Here is a 22,324-nt window from a genome sequence, read left to right as displayed (position 1 = left end):
CTAACACGTCCTCCACCGGAACCCAGCATCTCTCCTCCGGCCCGTACCCCTCCCAGTCCACGAGGTACTGAAGGCCCCTCGCCCGACGTCTCGAATCCAAAATGGATCAAACAGAGTACGCCGGAACCCCCTCGATGTCTAGAGGAGGCGGAGGAACATCACGCACTTCAGCCTCCTGATGGGAGCTGCCACCATCGGCCTGAGGAGAGACACATGGAACGAGGGGTTAATACGGTAATTAGTGGGCAGTTGTAACCTATAACATACCTCGTTCACTCTCCTCAGGACTTTAAACGGCCCCACAAACCGCGGACACAGCTTCCGGCAGAGCAGGCGGAGGGGCAGGTTTCGGGTCGAGAGCCAGACCCTGTCCCCTGGTGCGAACACTGGGGCCTCACTGCGGCGACAGTCTGCGCCAATTTTCTGGCGCCTTATGGCACGCTGAAGGTGGACATTGGCTGCCTCTCAGGTTTCCTCAGCGTGCCGAAACCAATTGTCCACCGCAGGGGCCTCGGTCTGGCTCTGATGCCAAGGAGCCAGAACCGGCTGATACCCTAATACACATTGAAAAGGAGTAAGGTTAGTGGAGGAGTGACGTAGCGAGTTCTGAGCCATCTCTGCCCAGGGCACAAACTTCGCCCACTCCCCCGGCCGATCCTGGCAATAAGACCGCAGAAACCTACCCACATCCTGGTTAACTCTCTCCACCTGCCCATTACTCTCGGGGTGAAAACCTGAGGTAAGACTAACCGAGATCCCCAGACGCTCCACGAACGCCTTCCAGACCCTTGATGTGAACTGGGGACCCCGATCAGACACTATATCCTCAGGCACCCCATAGTGCCGGAAAACGTGTGTAAATAGGGCCTCTGCAGTTTGTAAGGCCGTAGGGAGACCGGGCAAAGGGAGGAGACGACAGGACTTTGAAAACCGAACCACAACGACCAGGATCGTGGTGTAACCCTGTGAAGGTGGAAGATCAGTCAAAAAATCCACCGACAGGTGCGACCACGGCCGTTGAGGAACGGGTAGAGGTTATAGCTTACCTCTCGGCAGGTGTCTAGGAGCCTTGCACTGGGCGCACACCGAGCAGGAAGAAACATAAATCCTCACGTCCTTAGCTAAAGTGGGCCACCAGTAGCTCCCTTCAAGACAGCGCATCGTCCGACCTATCCCAGGATGACCAGAGGAGGGTGACGTGTGAGCCCAATAGATCAATCGGTCGCGGACAGCAGACGGAACGTACAGACGACCAGCTGGACACTCAGGGGGAGAGGGCTCTGCACGTGACGCCCGCTCAATGTCCGCGTCCAGCTCCCACACTACAGGCGCCACCAGACACGAAGCTGGGAGTATGGGAGTGGGATCCATGGATCGCTCCTCTGTGTCATACAGCCGAGACAATGCGTCTGCCTTAACGTTCTGGGAGCCTGGTCTGTAAGAAAGAGTAAACACAAAACGAGTGAAAAAGCCGGGCTGAGCTTCATCGAAAAGAAAGCACAGGGGCGAAGCTTCAGTGGCGTACCCGAACGCTGAGAGAGCACTGCTCCTATCCCAGCTTCGGATGCATCCACCTCCACTATGAATGGCAAAGAGGGATCCGGATGAGCCAGCACAGGCACCGAGGTAAACAGAGTCTTCAGGTGCTCAAAAGCCCTGTTCGCCTCAGTCGACCACCGCAAGCGCACCGGGCCCCCCTTTAGCAGTGAGGTAATGGGAGCTGCCACCTGACCAAAACCCCGGATAAACCTCCGGTAGTAATTGGCAAACCCCAAAAAACGCTGCAACTCCTTTACCGTGGTTGGAGTCGGCCAATTACGCACGGCTGTAATGCGGTCGCTCTCCATCTCCACTCCTGAAGTGGAAATCCGATGCCCTAGGAAGGAGATGGATTGTTGGAAGAACAAGCATTTCTCAGCCTTGACATATAGATCATGCTCCAACAGGCGACCAAGCACCCTGCGCACCAGGGACACATGCTCGGCACGTGCAGCAGAGTATATCAGAATATCATCTATATACACCACTATACCCTGCCCGTGCAGGTCCCTGAAGATCTCATCTACAAATTATTGGAAAACTGATGGAGCATTCATCAACCCATATGGCATGACAAGGTACTCATAATGACCTGAGGTGGTGCTAAATGCCGTCTTCCACTCATCACCCTTCCGAATACGCACCAGATTGTACGCACTCCTGCGATCCAATTTTGTGAAAAAACGTGCCCCGTGCATTAACTCAATAACCGTATTAATCAGAGGTAGCGGGTAACTGTATTTCACTGTGATTTTATTCAGACCTCGATAATCAATGCACGGGCGTAAACCGCCATCCTTTTTTTTTCACAAAAAAGAAACTCGAAGAGACGGGTGAAATGGATGGCTGAATGAACCCCTGATGCAGGGATTCAGAGATATATGTCTCCATAGCCTCCGTCTCCGCTTGCGACAGGGGATACGCGTGACTCTTGGGATATGCAGCGTCTACCAGGAGATCTATCGCACAATCCCCCCGTCGATGGGGTGGTAATTGAGTCGCCTTCTTTTTACAGAAGGCGAGAGCCAAATCGGCATATTCGGGGGGAATGCGCACGGTGGAGACCTGGTCTGGACTTTCCACCGTAGTAGCACCAACGGAAACCCCTAAACACCTACCTGAGCATTCTCGCGACCACCCCGTGAGAGCCCTCTGTGGCCAAGAAACAGTGGGGTTATGGCAAGCTAACCAGGGTAGGCCTAGCACCACAGAATACGCAGGAGAATCAATAAGGAAAAGACTAATCTTCTCCTTGTGACCCTCCTGCGTTATCATACACAAAGGTGCGGTTACCTCCCTGATAAACCCTGACCCTAATGGTCGACTATCTAAGGCATGAATAGGGAAAGGCATATCCACAGGAACAATAGGGATCCCTAAACTATGAGCTAGACTTTTATTAATGAAATTCCCAGCCGCACCTGAATCTACTAGCGCCTTATACTGGGAATGCAGTGAAAAATCAGGAAAAGAGACCGAGACAAACATTAGTGCAGCAGAGGGCTCTGGATGAGAATGGTGCCTACTCACCTGGGGTGATGCCAGAATGCCCTGACTGCCTTCTCTATTTCCAGAGGAACCAACCCGGCACCGACCAGCAGTGTGCCCTCTGTGACCATGAATGGTGCTCGAGCGGGAACGCCCTCCGGTCTCCCTGCGCACCATCCCTCCCAATTCCATAGGTTCGGGAGAGAGGGTGCGAGAGGATGGAACAACCAGACCCCGATCTAGACGTCCACGAGTAGCCAGCATGTTGTCCAGCTTGATGGACATGTCCACCAGCTGGTCGAAGATGAGGGTGGTGTCTCTACAGGCCAGCTCCCGACGGACGTCCTCGCGTAGACTACAACGGTAATGGTCGATCAGGGCCCAGTCGCTCCATCCAGCGCCGGCAGCCAAGGTCCTAAACTCCAAAGCAAACTCCTGTGCACTCCTCGTCTCCTGCCTCAGATGATAGAGGAGCTCCCCCGCTGCTTTGCCTTCAGGTGGATGATCGAATACTATCCGGAATTGGCGGGTGAACTCCTCAAAATGGTCCAACGCCGCATCCTCCCTTCTACACACAGCGCTGGCCCATTCCAGGGCTTTCCCGGTGAGGCATGAGACGAGGGCGTAACTCTTCTCACGGTCAGATGGTACTGGGGAGGCCGTGGCTAGATATAAGTTCAGCTTAAGGAGAAAACCCTGGCAGCCGGCAGTATCTCCGTTGTATCCCGTGGGTAGGGATAAATGGATCTTCGATTCCGGAGAGGAAAAAACGTTCAAGGGAGATTCCGGTTGTGGTGGTGGTGGCGCTGGAGAAACTCCCTGTCTCTCCCAGCGATCCATATTCTGGACAATTTGATCCATGACGGAGCTTATACAGTCAAGCTCCCTCGCTTGTTCCTGAACGCGTCCCTCCTCTCCTGCTGACTTCATATTGTTGGTCAGAGATTCTGTCAGGCATATGTGTATAGGTGGCAGGGAAGTCAGGCGCAGGAGAGTCAAACGGAGTGTAAAATGGAGTCTTTTAATAATGTCATAGTAACATGCTCCATAACACTAAACAGGAAAAAGAACATAAACAAATATGGGTACGAAGACCCGTCGCGCACCTATACAACAAAAACACTACACTGACAATAAACTATCTCTGACAAAGACACGAGGGGAAACAGAGGGTTAAATACACAACAGGTAATGAATGGGATTGAAAACAGGTGTGTGGGAAGACAATAGAAAACCAATGGAAAATGAAAAATGGATCAATGATGGCTAGAAGACCGGTGACGTCGAACGCCGAGCACCGCACCGAACAAGGAGAGGCAACGACTTCCGAAGTCGTGACAGCATGACGCAAGACAGGATTCCAAACAGATCCAAACAGATGTAAATCTGTATTGTATTGGATATCCAGCAAGCAGGCTAGCTAAGTTTACTAGCAAATAGTGAGGAGAATCAATAGTACAACAATTTACTGTTGTAAATCTATAAAACTGAAGCTAATGGTACTATAAAACATATTTGCCTAGGCATGCTTGATAGACATGGATATACGTACAGTAGATACTGTCTGCCTACCTATCTAGGCTCATTTGTATTGTCTGGTCACTGCAAAGGGTGAGGGTTATGCCCCATTTCTTTCTATTAGGCTACATATTGTTCTAAATGTATTCTCTGTGCCTATGCACATGCATGTATGTTCAACTAGTCTACCCTAATGTTGAAGTTATGCTGGCACGGTTCAACTGTTGTTCAAACTGCACAATAGAGTATAATTTTGTTTGTTTTTTGTCTTCCAGACGATATCGTGTGGTTCCTGGGCATCATCCTGAATTGTATTCTAGATACAGAAACAGAAGGCCTTTACATGCGTCATTGTAGCAGAACTGTATCCCGTGAACTGTATCCCTCTCGAGGGATTAGACATTATGCTCGATTTCAAGCAGATGACTCATCAGGAACTGAATGGCAGTTTGAGCATTACACTCCTCCCACAACATTACAAGTATTCCCTGAACTTACTGCATGTTCCTTTGGAATTACAATTTCATAATGACCACCTCTCCCATCATCTGCTGATCACCAGTTCTTTTAGCTACAGATTGTTACACCAGGTTACTGGAAGATACAGTATAGGTACTGTTTGGTGTAGCACAGAATGTTCTACCAACCTTAGCGATGCGGTCTTCATCCTTGATTTGGAGAAACAGGAGTCTCATAAAAGGTCTGTGTCCAGTTGCAAGGGGTCAGTTTGATTTTAGAAAATGCTCCTTTATGAAATTAAACACTTTTTTTGCTCCATAAAGTAATCCAACAATACGTGCGCCACCACCGTGATCGAGACAGGTCTCAGTCATCATGACATGCAGCACTTTGGGGTGGACACCCACCTGTCTCGATCAATGAGAGAAGACTTGAAAAAGACAAGATGTCAGCAAAAACCTTTGGGTAAATCACATTAGATACAGTTCTCTGCACTTGTCTGTCTCGGACACACTCGGACAGGAATGTACTACACTGTACATAAATGTTTTTTGTATGTTACTTTTACCATATAACATTGTTGTTCATTTCCCAGTTCTCCTGAGCATTAAATAATGTACATTCTCCTGTATTTTAGTTTGTTTATTTGTCAATCTGAATGTTTAGTATCTGTTTGATTCTACAGAGCTCTGTACTGCTTACATACATATATTATGTGAATCCATAAGGGCTGACACATTTCTAAGAGTGATAGAACATATCCAAACATATTTCATATTGGTTCTACATCAAGGCTCTCCAACACTGTTCCTGGAGCTCTACCATCCTGAATGTTTTCACTTCAACCCTAATCTAGCACATTTGATTCTAATAATTATCTGGTTGATAAACTGAACCTGGTTAGTTACAACTGGGGTTGGAGCGAAAACCTACAGGAGGGTAGCTCTCCAGGAACAGGGTTGGAGACCCCTGTCCTACATGTTCTTATGCCAGGATTTCCCAAACTCGGCCCTGGGGACCCCAAGGGGTGCAGGTTTAGGTTTTTGCCAAAAACCAAAACCTGCAGCCCTTGGGGTCCCCAGGGTCAAGTTTGTGAAACACTGTCTTATGCTGTGCCACACTGGCTGCAATTACACAGGCATCCCAATTCTGATATTTTTTCCACTAAGTGGTCTTAATCACATCAGATCTTTATCGGAACTAATTGGTCAAAAGACCAATTAGTGAAAGCATGATCATAATTGAGCTAAATATGTAAACGTTACAATAGTCCTTTGTCCGGCTTCGGTACACTGGCAATGGTTAGCTAGGGAAGCTGAGACTGTAAAACACTGATCTGTTTCATCTGTCTTTGTGCTTGTCTCCAACCCCCTCCAGGTGTCGCCCATCTTCCCCATTATCCCTGGTATATTTATACCTGTGTTCTCTGTTTGTCTGTTGCCAGTGTGTTTTGTTTCGTGAAACCTACCAGCGTTTGTTCCCCTGATCCTGTCTGTTCTTGCTCCTATTTTCTAGTTCTTCTCCGGTTTTGACCGTTCTGCCTGCCATGACCTTGAGCCTGCCTGCCGTTCTATACCTTGTCCCACATCAATGTATTATTGACCCCTGCCTGCCCTGACCATGAGACCGCCTGCCATTCTGGACCTTTTGCACCCTCTCGTTTGCCTGCTCCTGTACTAGAAATAAACGTTTGTTTCTTCGACACTGTCTGCATTTGGGCCATATCTGAAACCTGATAGTGCGAACTGGCCATGACTGACCCAGCAGACTCAGACCAGCTCCACAATGCTGTCTCCCTGCAAGGAGCCACCCTTGGAAGACACAAGGAGTTACTTCAAGGTCTTATGGAGGGACTTCATACCCTGACAAAACAAGGCGTTCGATACCTTGTTGGAGCAATTCTGCGGATTCCCCACTGGGCATCGAGTCACACCTATAATCTCCCAGCCTACCCCAGTGTCCCAAGAACCCTACTTACCACCTCCGGAGCGCTACGCTGCAGATTCCATAACCTGCCGGGCTTTTCTATCTCAGGGCTCCCCCATTTTCGAGTAAAGGATGAGATTGCAGCCCGGGAACTACCGACGGATATCGACTCACTCATCGCCTTGACCATTTGGATCAATGGATAACTATGGGAACGAAGGAAGGAGAGGAGAGGAGATTTCACTCGCCAGTCCAAGGATTCCACCTCGCCTCCGAGGTATCCCGGAAGTCTCCGAAGGCTCCTTTGCCGAGAGAACACAAGGCTACCGGAGTTCCCCCGAGGGCCTCCGAAGACTGACGATTCACCTCTTCCCGAGCCCATGCAACTAGGCAGAGCGAGGCTGTCTCCAGCTGAACGGTTTTACAGGCTGTCCACTAAAAGACCAGGCTCACCGGTAGGAGCGAGTACTCTCGTGGGCAATATGGATAACTTTCCTCTCCCCTTACTCGCATCCATTTTCATGCCATGTTGCTGTGGGGAACCAGTCGAAATCTCTCGTGTACTCATCGACTCTGGGGCCGGTGAGAGCTTTATGGATGCAAACCTTGCCACTCAGCCGCTATTCATTCCCATGGACGTTAGAGTACTAGACGGGTGCTCTATAGGCCGGGTCACCCACAATACTATCCATATCAACCTACGTGTGTCAGGGAACCACAGCGAGACGATCCAGTTCCTGCTCATTAAGTCTCCTCAGGTTCCTGTGGTATTGGGGTCCCCCCAGCTCCTCCGACACAATCCCCTCATTGACTGGTCTGTCGGTGCCATCATGGGCTGGAGCCCGTTCTACCACACCCATTGCCTGTAGTCAGTGCAGCCTGCCCCGAGACATCTTCCTGGAGGCTCGGAAGTTGTCCAGGATCCTCGTCTTCTCCCGCTCCACCTAAGAACACGTGCTCCATGTTCGACAGGTTCTCCAATGCCTCGTGGAGAACCATCTTTTGTAAAAGCAAAGAAATGCAAATTCCATCTATCCACCATCCACTTTTCTGGGTTACATCATCTCTGCAGGGGGTGTACAGATGGATCCCGGGAAGGTGAGAGCGGTGGTGAATTGGCCCCATCCTATGTCCAGAGTACAGCTCCAATGTTTCCTGGGAATCGCCAAATTTTATCGCCGCTATATCCTGGGCTACAGAACCCTGGCTTCCCCCCACCTCTCCCAAGGTTCCGTTCAAATGGTCCCCAGCTGCTAACCAGGTGTTCCGGGATCTCAAACACCGCTTCACCACAGCTCCCATCTTGATTAATCCTGACCTATCCCACCAGTTCATGGTGGAGGCTGATGATTCGGATGTCGGAGTGGGGGCTGTCCTGATCCAGCTGTCTGCCCTGGACCTCAAGTTACATCCCTACGCATTCTTTTCCAACTGCCTCAATGCCACAGAGAGGAATTACGATGTGGAGAATCTTGAGCTTCTCGCGGTGAAGATGGCATTGGAGGAGTAGAGGCACTGGCTGGAGGGGGTGGAACATCCTTTCAATGTGTGGACTGACCACAAGAACCTGGAATATCTCTGCACCGCCAAGCACCTTGATTCCAGGCAAGCTAGGTGTGCCCTACTGTTCACCCGGTTCAACTTCTCCATCTCATACCAGCCTGGATCCAAGAATGTCAAACTGGATGCGCTGTCACGCCGCTACAGCCCCATGGATACTACCCCAGAACCTGAGACCATCTTTCTCACTTCGTGCCTGGCGACGGGAATCAGATGGGGAATAGGGAATCATGTTCGTGAGGTGCAGCATTCACAGCCAAACCCCAGGTGGGACCTAGATATCCAAATGTTCATTCCTGGCATGGTCCACTCCTAGGTCCTGGAGTGGGTCCACGCCTCCAGGCTTGCCTGCCACCCAGGCTCCTGTCGGACCCGGGTTTTTGTTGCCTACTATGGTTCAGAACAAGACTCCGTGACAAACTCTGGTCTCCTCCAACCTCTGCCTGTCCCTCACCGTCCCTGTTCTCACATCTCCCTGGACTTTGTCACAGGTCTCCCCCTGTCTGATGGCAACACCGCCATCCTGACCGTGGCATATCAGATTTCCAAAGCCTCCCACTTCATTCCTCTCCCCAAGCTACCCTCTGCCAAAGAGACATGCTGTACCAGCTCATGGTCCAGCACGTGTTCCGGATCCATGGACTAACAGTAGACATACACACACACACGCACGCACACACACACACACACACATACAAACACACACAGGATGGTGTGCTATGGACCACTGCTAACCAAATAAACCTCACCTTACCTTCCCATTGATTGACTAATACAGGGTTGTATTCATAAGGCAACAATGGAAAGAAAACAGATTGAAACTGTGAGTGAAGGACTACCTGATCTTATGCCTTTTCCAGCATGATGGAGCACCTTGCCATAAGGCAAAAGTGATAACTAAGTGGCTAGGGAAACATAAAAATCCATATTTTGGGTCCATTGCCAGGAAACTCCCCAGACCTTAACCCCATTGAGAATTTGTGGTCAATACTCAAGAGGCAGGTGGACAAACAAAAACCCACATATTCTGACAAACTCCAAGCATTGATTATGCAAGAATGGCCTGCCAACAGTCAGGATGTGGCCGAGAAGTTAATTGACAGCATGCCAGGGCGGATTGCAGAGGTCTTGAAAAAGAATGGTCAACACTGCAAATATTGACTCATTGCATCAATTTCATGTAATTGTCAATAAAAGCCTTTGACACTTATGAAATGCTTGTAATTATACTTCGGTATTCCATAGTAACATCTAACAAAAATATCTAAAAACACTGAAGCAGCAAACTTTGTGAAAATTAATATTTGTTTCATTTTCAAAACTTTTGGCCACCACTGTAGACCTTCTTCGAAAACTAGTGTGTTTTAATCAACTGTTTGGTGACGTGATTATATTTAATATAGTTGTATCTAAAAAATATAACTTTTAAAATGTTTAACCATTTACATTTGTATGAAATTCACCGAGGAGGATGGTCCTCCCCTTCCTCCTCTGAGGAGCATTCACTGTTTCCATCATATTCAAACTGTTTCCACCAGGGATGGAAAAGGCTGAAGTTGTGTAACTATTGACACCACAGGGAGAGGATGAGATTATATGGATGACAGCTAAACAAATCCCCCGGGCAACAACACCACACAGACACACACACACACATGCAAATACACCCCGCAACACGGGGTGATGGGCTACAGCTCACCTTAACCTCTCCATCTTTGGCTAAATGAGGGTTGTGTTCATAAGGCACCAAATGGAAGAAAACAGATTGAAACAGGAAGTGATCGACTAGCTGTTCTTATCCAATCACAAACACACATTTTTGTTTTCAGTTGCAAAAAGTCGCAATTTTTTTCTGTTGTGTTCCCTAATGAACATGACCCAGGTTTGCATGTTTGCCAGACACAGAGAGAGAGAGAAAAGAGAGTAAGGAGCAAGGGATTCAGCAAAGGACAAGATAGCCCTGTCAATACAGGTATGTTAATCTTATATTTGGATATACTGTTTTATTATTGAAAACCTTGGCGAATACTATAAAAAGAATGATGATATAAGTAAAGAAATGGGTTATTGTCACATTATTTAAAGGTTATTGTTGTTGTGGTATGTGTGACATGGAAATTCTGAATGGACAAGAATAGTACATCCACATCCTATACATGGCAGGTGTTGGATGTCCAGAAATAGATCATATTAAATGATAATTAAAAGGGGGAAATGTTTAATGTTATTAATTCATATTGACTGATGAATATGTTGCTACATCCCAGATCCATGGAGTGGAGTAGGAGAGCTATCCCTGTCTCTGGTGAGAACTAAATCCCTACAAGGGTTAGGGTCAATTCTATTTCAGTTCCTGTCAAATCAGAACATAAACCACATTCCAATTAACCTCTGAGAGATTCTTATGACATTGTCAGCAGTAAGATTTTAGTTCCATTTCCAAAAAGACAATGCCTGTAGCTTTCAAACGATTTTTCACTTTCTATTTTAATGTACAGAGCCCAAAACAACCACTCAGAGTTTAACAATTAATTTGAATTTCAGTGTACTTCCTGAATTTACAGAAATTGAATCGACCCCAACCCTTCCATCTAAAAGTCAAAGATCTTTAATGATCAGCATTACCCTATAGCACGTTATAGCATGTCATATAGTGCATTCACATTAATATGATGAATTATTACTAATCATTCATATGCTTATTGTGGCTTTACAGGGATTTTCCTACTCTTTCTGAGGGTCACGGTGCAAATAGGTAAATGCATTTTTAATAAAGCAGACAGACAGACAGAGAGACAAAACAAACAATCTAAATCAATGAATCAATGAACGAAGTATCAGTATTGGCCACTGTGACAGAAGCAATACATTAAAAAAAGAATAAATAAAAACATGAATGAATAAGTAAAAAAATCAACTAATCAATGCATGAAGTACAAGCATTGGCCGCTGTGACAGAAGCTAGGCCTAGTAATAACTTTCATTCAGTTAATGTCACTAAACCCTAAAACCTCAACTAAGTATTGTAATAAATATTGTGGAAATTGAGCAAGTTGAGCAAGCTGCTTGGAGTAACACTAGATTGTAAACTGTCATGGTCAAAACAAGTTGATGCAGTAGTAGCTAAGATGCGGAGAAGTCTGTCTATAATAAAGCGATGCTCTGCCTTCTTAACAACACTATCAACAAGGCAGGTCCTACAGGCCCTAGTTTAGTCACACCTGGACTACTGTTCAGTCGTGTGGTCAGGTGCCACAAAATGACTTAGGGAAATTGCAATTGGCTCAGAACAGGGCACCACGGCTGGCCCTTGGATGTACACAGAGAGCTAACATTAATAATATGTATGTCAAAAAAACAGATTAAAAAAACACCTTATGGAACAGCGGGGACTGTGAAGCAACACAAACATTGGCACAGACATGCATCCACACACACATACAAACGATAACATATGCACAAAACATACATGGATTTAGTACTGTAGATATGTGGTAGTGGTGGAGTAGGGGCCTGAGGGCACACAGTGTGTTGAGAAATCTGTGAATGTATTGTAAGGTTTTAAAATGGTATAAACTGCCTTAATTTTGCTGGACCCCAGGAAGAGTAGCTGCTGTTTTGGCAGCAGCTAATGGGGATCCATAATAAATTACAAATACAAAGTGCCCAATTAAAGGTAACTATCTACATTTAATACAAGTTGGTGCAGGTGTGTGTGTACAGGGGGATGTGGATGTGTATATCTGAGGTGTATTCACTAAGAACCAAACTGGACAAAATGGAGACTGACTAAACTGAACTAACCTGCAAAACGTTTTCAGTTGCAAAACGTATTGCTACGGTGTGCACTAAGGAATAAACCTGTGTATTATATCTGTCTCTGTCACTCAGACAACGTGGCATTGAGAGGAGTGGCTGCTCAGTCATCACAGTTTTCGGATCGCAATGCTCACTATGCAATTGATGGGAACAGCAACACAAACTATGGATCCTGCACCCACACTGCACAGGACACCAACCCCTGGTGGAGAGTGGACCTGCTGGATGTGTACAAAGTGACAGCTGTCAACATCACCAACAGAGATGACGTTCCTGAGAGACTTGATGGTGCTGAGATCCGTATCGGTAACTCACTGGAGAACAATGGCATCAACAACCCCAGGTGAGTAGTGAAATAGAATAAATAACATTGTACTCAAATCAAATCGTATTTGTCACATACGATGAACACAACATGTGTAGACCAGACAGAGAAATGCTTACTTACAAGCCCTTAACCAACAGTGCGGATCAAGAAATAGTTATGAAAATACTTACTAAATATAATAAAGTCAAAAACAAAAAGCAACACAGTAGAAATACACAACAATAACGATGCTACATACAGGGGGCCCAGGTTACTCAAGGGGCACAGGTTAGTCGAGGTAATTTATACATGTAAGTAAGGGTAAAGTGACTATGCATAGATGATAAGATGATAAACAGAGTGTAGCAGCGGGGGGTCAATGTAAATAGTCAGGGTGTCCATTTGATTAATTGTTCAGCTGTCTTATAGCTTGGGGTAGAAGCTGTTAAGGAGCCTTTTGGACCTAGACTTGGCTCTCCAGTACTGCTTGTCGTGCGGTAGCAGAGAGAACAGTCTATGACTTGGGTGACTGGAGTCTGACAATTCTTTGGGGCCTTCCTTCCCCTGACACCTGACACCTGATATATAGGTCTTGGATGGCAGGAAGCTTGGCTCCAGTGATGTATTGGGCTGTATACCTTTGGGCCCCCAGATCATAACAATCTAAATAGTTGCAGTCTCCTGAGGGGGGAAAGGTGTTGTCGTAGCCCCTTCACAACTGTCTTGGCGTGTTTCGACCATGATAGTTTATTGGGGATGTGGACACCAAGGAACTTGAAACTCTTGACCCGCTCCAATTCAGCCCTGTCGATTTAAATGGAGTCCTGTTTGGCCCTACTTCTCCTGTGGTCCACGATCATCTCCTTTGTCTTGCTTACATTGAGGGAGAGGGTGTTGGCCTGGCTACCCTTACTACCTGAGGGCGGCCTGTCAGGAAGTCCAGGATCCAGTTGCAGAGGGAGGTGTTTGGTCCCAGGGTCCTTAGCTTAGTGATGAGCTTTGCGGGCACTACGGTGCTGTAGTCAATGACTAGCATTCTCACATAGGTGTTCCTTTTGTCCAGATAGGAAAGGGCAGTATAATGTTCGATTGAGATTGCGTCATCTGTGGATCTGTTGGGGCGGTATACGAATTGCAGTGGGTCTAGGGTTTCCGGGATGATGGTGTTGATGTGAGACTTGACCAGTCTTTAAAATCACTTCATGGCTACCAACGTGAGTGCTACGGGGCGGTAGTCATTTAGGCAGGTTACCTTCGCATTCTTGGGCACAGGGACTATGGTGGTCTACTTGAAACATGTGGGTGTTACAGACTCGGTCAGGGAGAGGTTGAAAATGTTAGTGAAGACACTTGCCAATTTGTCCTCGCATGCTCTGAGTACACACCCTGGTAATCTGTCTGGTCCAGGGGCCTTGTGAAAGTTGACCTTTTTAAAGTTATTGCTTACATCGGCTATGGAGAGCGTGATCACACAGTCGTCCAGAACAGCTGCTGCTCTCATGAATGCTTCAGTGTTGCTTGCCTCGAAGCGAGCATGAAAGGCATTTAGCTCGAGCATGAAAGGCATTTAGATCGTCTGGTAGGCTCCCGTCAATGGCAGCTCGCAGCTGCGTTTCACTTTGTAGTCCGTAACAGTTTGCAAGCACCGCCACATCTGAAGAACATCAGAGCCGGTAGTTCTGATTGATTGTAAAGTTTATGGGATTCATTAAAAAGAACAGTTATTCATTAAATGTGTATATATTTTCAGTAATACTTTTGTGAAGAAGCATTTGAACTACAGCACCGCACTGTACAATAATCATGTATCTCTCTCTCTCCCCAACCCTCTGTCTATCTTTCAGATGTGATGTCATCTCCAACATCCCAGCAGGAAAGACCTACACCTTCCAGTGTAATGCGATGGAGGGTCGCTATGTTGTTGTGGTCATCCCTGACAGGTCGGAATGGCTCACACTTTGTGAGGTGGAAGTATTTGCCACTGTCAAAACTCCAGAGTCTTCCACAGAAGGTACTTCTTTCCTGGTACATTTATTTATTCTGTCAGAGAAGGTACGTCGAATAATAACTTTAATGAACATACTTATTTTCGTATCGGACTTCGGTTTAGTGGAGATGATACTTTTTCACCCCACAATTCATGTCTTGTTATATTGAATGTTATTTTGTGACAATGTGGGAGACAGTTTTACAATGCAAATTAGTACAAATCGGTGTAAAAAATACCATAAAACCCATTATAATCTGGCAGTATGACATTTTCTTTCTTCAACAATGTGCTTTAAAAAAATAACACTATTTACGCATTGCTCAGCTTACTAAACTTTAGTAAAACAATCACCTTTTTGTACAGCGCATTGTTAAAGAAATATATTAAATAAAATCATACTGTGAAGCCCTAATAAATTGTGGTATTCCTGGTATTTTGCACAGATTTGAACTATTCTGCACCATAAAAAATATCAGCAAATGTATTTCAGCCCCCAAGTCAAAGAGAACGGTGGTGAGGATGAAGATCCAATCAGATGCTGATCTGAAGAACCAGGCAGTCAGTGACCAGCTCCTACAGCAGGTAAGAGAGTTGGGAGAGGGAAAGGGGGAAGAAGAGGGAAGGGGCAGGAAGAGGGAAAGGGGGAGGAAGAGGGAAAGGGAAAGGGGGAGGGAGGGAGACAGAGAGACAGACAGAGCAAGAGACAGAGCGAGAGAGAGCGAGAGACAGAGCGAGACAGAGCGAGACAGAGAGCGAAAGACAGAGAGCAAGAGACAGAGAGCCAGACAGAGCGACAGACACAGAGACACAGACAGAGAGTGACAGAGAGACAGAAAGAGAGAGTGAGCGAGAGAGAAAATAATCTAACAATTTAACCTAAAAGCTTGATCTTTCATCTAGCTGCATGTAGAGCTCGTGAAGCAGGGGGTGTCTGACTTTCAACTGCGCTGGAGGACTCAGCCAGATGGACAGATTTTCCACCGTGAGGAAGAAGCGAAGGAGGGTGGACCCACACAGACAGGTAACAACAAGGAGCATATTACAGACTGTTTTCCTTATTGCAACAGACATGCAATAAAGACATTGTGCTTTTATCAGAGTTGGGGTTTATTCCATTTCAGGAAATAAACTTTTATTTATTTATTGTAATTTCAGTTTTCCTTAATGAGTTTCAATTATGAAAATGCAGAAGTGGAATTTCAGTTTACTTCCTGAATTGAAATGTAATCAAGCCTAACTCTGGGTTTAATTATCTTATTGGCAAGTTGTTATTGTAAGTAGAGAACGTGTTTGTGAGTCATAACATAATTTTTTTTTAACCTTTATTTAACTAGGCAAGTCAGCTAAGAACAAATTCTTATTTTCAATGATGGCCTAGGAACAGTGGTTTAACTGCCTGTTCAGGGGCAGAACAACAGATTTGTACCTTTTCAGCTCTGGGATTTGAACTTGCAACCTTCTGGTTACTAGTCCAATGCTTTAACCACTAGGCTACCCTGCTGCCCCAATTAGTACATGAAAGAGTTTCTGTATGTCATTTCTCTACCAGGTGTCTGTGGAACTGAAGGGGGCTAGCCTGGTGAGAGACTCTAAGGAGACGTAAAACTTTAATTAAACCCAGTCTCAAATAGCCGCCTGTCCTATTTAATAGCTAGGCAACAACACATTTCAGCAACCAAATGCCTGTTTCAAATAAACTCAGGGTCTAAATCAAATCAAATCTAATGTTATTTGTCACATACACATGGTTAGCAGATGTTAATGCGAGTATAGCGAAAGGCTTGTGCTTCTAGTTCTGACAGTGCAGTAATATCTAACAAGAAATCTAACAATTCCCCAACAACTACCGAATACACACAAATCTAAAGGAGTGAATGAGAATATGTACAGTACATGTAAGTATATGGATGAGCGATGGCCGAGCGCCATAGGCAAGATGTAATACATTATATAAAATACAGTATATACATGTGATATGAGTAATGTAAGACATGTAAACATTATTAAAGTGGCATTATTTAGAGTGCATTGTATAAAGTGACTAGTGATAAATGAATTGTTTACCAGGTTACCATTAATTGTTTACCAGGTTTAATGTTTGATTTGTCACATTTAAATAATTCAGTAATGACTAAAAAAATATGTCAATCTTCAGCCATTGGCTGCTAACAATTGAGAACTGCTATGTATAAACTGGCAAGCCCAAAAACACTCAACAACTTCGGGAGTACAAACCCCAAGAAATGGGAAAGAACTGACAAACACATGTACTCACTGTTTGTTTGTTACCTATTCATAGTCACTTTGGGCTTGCCAGTTTATACCTAGCAGCCCCACCTACATGTACAGATTACCTCAACTAGCCTATACCCCTGCACACTGACTCGGTACCGGTTCCCTGACACCTAAAAGTACTCGTTACATTTTGAATGCTTAGCAGGACAGGAAAATGGTACAATTCACGCACTTATCAAGAGAACATCCCTGGTCATCTACTGCCTCTAATCTGGCAGACTCACTAAACACAAATGCTTTGTTTGTAAATTATGTCTGAGTGTTGGAGTGTGCCCCAGGCTATCTGTACATAAAAAAAAACGGTGCTATCTGGTTTGCTTAATATAAGGAATTTGAAATTATTTATACTTTTACTTTTGATACTAAAGTACATTTTATCAATTACATTTACTTTTGATACGTAAGTATAATTAAAACCAAATACTTTTAGACTTTTACTCAAGTAGTATTTTACTGGGCGACTTTCACTTTTACATGAGTAATTTTCTACGTATGTTTACATTTACTCAAGTATGACAACTGGGTACTTTTTCCACCACTGCAATTGAGTGCAGGAAATGCAGAAATCATAAAAGTGCTGAAATTTGTTTTGGTTGAAGTTGACTTGAACAGTATAAAACAATCAGAGTGGAGAAAGACAAATTGAAATCACTTAGAATATATGTGTTGCCACCCTGGGATCACTCACTACTTATAAAGCACCCTGGGATCACTCACTACTCATAAAGCACGCTGGGATCACTCACTACTCATAAAGCACGCTGGGATCACTCACTACTCATAAAGCACCCTGGGATCACTCACTACTCATAAAGCACGCTGGGATCACTCACTACTCATAAAGCACGCTGGGATCACTCACTACTCATAAAGCACCCTGGGATCACTCACTACTCATAAAGCACCCTGGGATCACTCACTACTCATAAAGCACGCTGGGATCACTCACTACTCATAAAGCACCCTGGGATCACTCACTACTCATAAAGCACCCTGGGATCACTCACTACTCATAAAGCACCCTGGGATCACTCCCTACTCATAAAGCACCCTGGGATCACTCCCTACTCATAAAGCACCCTGGGATCACTCACTACTCATAAAGCACCCTGGGATCACTCACTACTCATAAAGCACCCTGGGATCACTCACTACTCATAAAGCACCCTGGGATCACTCACTACTCATAAAGCACCCTGGGATCACTCACTACTCATAAAGCACCCTGGGATCGCTCACTACTCATAAAGCACCCTGGGATCACTCACTACTCATAAAGCACCCTGGGATCGCTCACTACTCATAAAGCACCCTGGGATCACTCACTACTCATAAAGCACCCTGGGATCACTCACTACTCATAAAGCACCCTGGGATCACTCACTACTCATAAAGCACCCTGGGATCGCTCACTACTCATAAAGCACCCTGGGATCACTCACTACTCATAAAGCACCCTGGGATCGCTCACTACTCATAAAGCAAATGTAGAACTTGTATTATTCAAAAACTAAAAATACCGTCATACTGTCCTGTGATATAATATTTTGTCCATATCGCCCATCTAATTTAAATGTCTGTATAAACATAATTCCTTTCAACATGAGTTAATATGCAGTTTGGTTCCTATTTGTTTAAAGTAATGAACATGGTTTAGTCAAGTATATTATTGCAAGCCTGCAATCTTTTGACTGATCAAAAGTCACATAAGGGGTATACTATAAAGCATCACCAATGAGTTAGCCTGCCAACTTTGATAAACGAAATAAAGACTGATTTTCAGGTGCACTAAGAAAGCTAAACATCAATATGTTTTGAGTTGTTGAGTCAATTAGACCATACCCGTTCCATTTTTACCTTTCAAAAAATAAAAAGTGATTTCTGAATATTTAGGCTTGTCAGTGGCTAACTCTGCTTGGCAGTATACCCAATCTGGCTGTTTCTAAATAGAAGCTCAGCTTTAGGTGTTTTCATTTAATTTTGTAGTAACCATACAAATGTGACATAAATTCTCTAGAACTGGATGTACTCCCCTGTTAAAACATTGAGAAAGAGTTGGCAAAGAACGTAAGTTAATGTATTAACAGTTTATAGAATATGAATAAACGCAATAACCTTAGAAACATCAGTGTTTTGACTGCTCTTTGAATGCACCTCCGACTACAATGGATATTCTCTCACTCATAAGGGCCCGGGTAGACCATAACTACTGTATTACAACGGATATTCTCTCACTCATAAGGGCCCGGGTAGACCATAACTACTGTATTACAACGGATATTCTCTCACTCATAAGGGCCCGGGTAGACCATAACTACTGTATTACAACGGATATTCTCTCACTCATAAGGGCCCGGGTAGACCATAACTACTGTATTACAACGGATATTAACTCACTCATAAGGGCCCTGGTAGACCATAACTACTGTATTACAACGGATATTAACTCACTCATAAGGGCCCGGGTAGACCATAACTACTGTATTACAACGGATATTAACTCACTCATAAGGGCCCGGGTAGACCATAACTACTGTATTACAACGGATATTCTCTCACTCATAAGGGCCCGGGTAGACCATAACTACTGTATTACAACGGATATTCTCTCACTCATAAGGGCCCGGGTAGACCATAACTACTGTATTACAACGGATATTAACTCACTCATAAGGGCCCGGGTAGACCATAACTACTGTATTACAACGGATATTAACTCACTCATAAGGGCCCGGGTAGACCATAACTACTGTATTACAACGGATATTAACTCACTCATAAGGGCCCGGGTAGACCATAACTACTGTATTACAACGGATATTAACTCACTCATAAGGGCCCGGGTAGACCATAACTACTGTATTACAACGGATATTAACTCACTCATAAGGGCCCGGGTAGACCATAACTACTGTATTACAACGGATATTAACTCACTCATAAGGGCCCGGGTAGACCATAACTACTGTATTACAACGGATATTAACTCACTCATAAGGGCCCGGGTAGACCATAACTACTGTATTACAACGGATATTAACTCACTCATAAGGGCCCGGGTAGACCATAACTACTGTATTACAACGGATATTAACTCACTCATAAGGGCCCGGGTAGACCATAACTACTGTATTACAACGGATATTAACTCACTCATAAGGGCCCGGGTAGACCATAACTACTGTATTACAACGGATATTAACTCACTCATAAGGGCCCGGGTAGACCATAACTACTGTATTACAACGGATATTAACTCACTCATAAGGGCCCGGGTAGACCATAACTACTGTATTACAACGGATATTAACTCACTCATAAGGGCCCGGGTAGACCATAACTACTGTATTACAACGGATATTAACTCACTCATAAGGGCCCGGGTAGACCATAACTACTGTATTACAACGGATATTAACTCACTCATAAGGGCCCGGGTAGACCATAACTACTGTATTACAACGGATATTAACTCACTCATAAGGGCCCGGGTAGACCATAACTACTGTATTACACTGGATATTAACTCACTCATAAGGGCCCGGGTAGACCATAACTACTGTATTACAACGGATATTAACTCACTCATAAGGACCGGGTAGACCATAACTACTGTATTACAACGGATATTAACTCACTCATAAGGGCCCGGGTAGACCATAACTACTGTATTACAATGGATATTAACTCACTCATAAGGGCCCGGGTAGACCATAACTACTGTATTACAACGGATATTAACTCACTCATAAGGACCGGGTAGACCATAACTACTGTATTACAACGGATATTAACTCACTCATAAGGGCCCGGGTAGACCATAACTACCTTATTACAACGGATATTAACTCACTCATAAGGGCCCGGGTAGACCATAACTACTGTATTACAATGGATATTAACTCACTCATAAGGGCCCGGGTAGACCATAACTACTGTATTACAATGGATATTAACTCACTCATAAGGGCCCGGGTAGACCATAACTACTGTATTACAATGGATATTAACTCACTCATAAGGGCCCGGGTAGACCATAACTACTGTATTACAACGGATATTAACTCACTCATAAGGGCCCGGGTAGACCATAACTACTGTATTACAATGGATATTAACTCACTCATAAGGACCCGGGTAGACTATAACTACTGTATTACAACGGATATTAACTCACTCATAAGGGCCCGGGTAGACCATAACTACTGTATTACAACGGATATTAACTCACTCATAAGGGCCCGGGTAGACCATAACTACTGTATTACAACGGATATTAACTCACTCATAAGGACCCGGGTAGACCATAACTACTGTATTACAACGGATATTAACTCACTCATAAGGGCCCGGGTAGACTATAACTACTGTATTACAACGGATATTAACTCACTCATAAGGGCCCGGGTAGACCATAACTACTGTATTACAATGGATATTAACTCACTCATAAGGGCCCGGGTAGACCATAACTACTGTATTACAATGGATATTAACTCACTCATAAGGGCCCGGGTAGACCATAACTACTGTATTACAACGGATATTAACTCACTCATAAGGGCCCGGGTAGACCATAACTACTGTATTACAACTGATATTCATTCATTCATTCATTCATTCATAAGGGCCAGGGGAGACCTTCTGTTTTACGATGGATATTCACTCATTGATAAGGGCCAGGTTAGGCAATAACTTTTTTAATACTGCAGTGTTCTTTCTGTCACACCATTTCCTGGAAAACTAAAATGTACAACTGCCACTAAATAATGAGTGTAACTAAATAATCTCACCACTACTGTTTTTATCCTGACGCAATCAGTTAGCAAGCTAACTTTGATAAAACACCAGAAATAACTATTGATTTTCTGCTTCATTAGATCTGGCTATGTCATTTTAGGTGAACATTGAAAAAAGGGGCAGATTCTTAATTAAGAAATCGAAAAATTAAATTCACTTTTTTTGCTTTTTTGTGCGTTAATTACAACATGCCTATTGCAAGCTTAACTTACAAACAAAATATATAGGCAAGTTATCCAACATTGCAGAGGAGTTAGTTTGTTTGTATATTTCTCTTTTAGTCCCCAAGAATAATCTTCCAAGAGTCCATGACATAGAAAATATAGTATTATGAGAAATTGATCAGGGTACCATCTTTTGTCCACTTGATATGGCTGGGGAGGAGGCGGGTAAGCTAGACAGTCAGGAACTATCATCTTTTCGTTAGACATACACTACCGTTCAAAAGTTTGGGGTCACTTAGAAATGTCATTGTTTTTGTAAGAAAAGCAACAACAAAAAATTCATTAAAATAACATCAAATTGATCAGAAATACAGTGTAGACATTGTTAATGTTGTAAATGACTATTGTAGCTGGAATTATCAGATTTTTATGGAATATCTACATAGGCGTACAGAGGCC

General features: G+C 44.5%; 1 protein-coding gene across 1 annotated transcript; it reads left to right on the top strand.

Annotated features, from left to right (window-relative positions):
• Window positions 1–9,840: 9,840 nt before the first annotated feature.
• LOC109906360 (fucolectin) lies at window positions 9,841–17,223 on the top strand. Its single transcript, XM_031793032.1, has 8 exons — window positions 9,841–10,462; window positions 10,758–10,795; window positions 11,207–11,245; window positions 12,382–12,652; window positions 14,461–14,627; window positions 15,097–15,188; window positions 15,507–15,627; window positions 16,156–17,223. The coding sequence occupies exons 2-8, from the start codon at window positions 10,762–10,764 to the stop codon at window positions 16,179–16,181; spliced, it is 750 nt and encodes a 249-aa protein (XP_031648892.1). The 5' UTR covers window positions 9,841–10,462; window positions 10,758–10,761; the 3' UTR covers window positions 16,182–17,223.
• The last annotated feature ends 5,101 nt before the right edge of the window (window positions 17,224–22,324 follow it).

Source organism: Oncorhynchus kisutch, linkage group LG16, assembly GCF_002021735.2.
Source record: "Oncorhynchus kisutch isolate 150728-3 linkage group LG16, Okis_V2, whole genome shotgun sequence".
NCBI classification, from domain to species: Eukaryota; Metazoa; Chordata; class Actinopteri; order Salmoniformes; family Salmonidae; genus Oncorhynchus; species Oncorhynchus kisutch.
This window is presented reverse-complemented; position numbering and strand designations above follow the sequence as displayed.

Bases quoted from the DNA above. Each gene is read 5' to 3' on its own strand.
- LOC109906360 (XM_031793032.1), top strand. From the start codon at position 10,762: ATGGAGTGGAGTAGGAGAGCTATCCCTGTCTCTG. The intron at 10,796-11,206 runs GTGAGAACTAAA...GTGGCTTTACAG, and splicing joins GAGAGCTATCCCTGTCTCTG to GGATTTTCCTACTCTTTCTG. The intron at 15,628-16,155 runs GTAACAACAAGG...TTTCTCTACCAG, and splicing joins GGGTGGACCCACACAGACAG to GTGTCTGTGGAACTGAAGGG.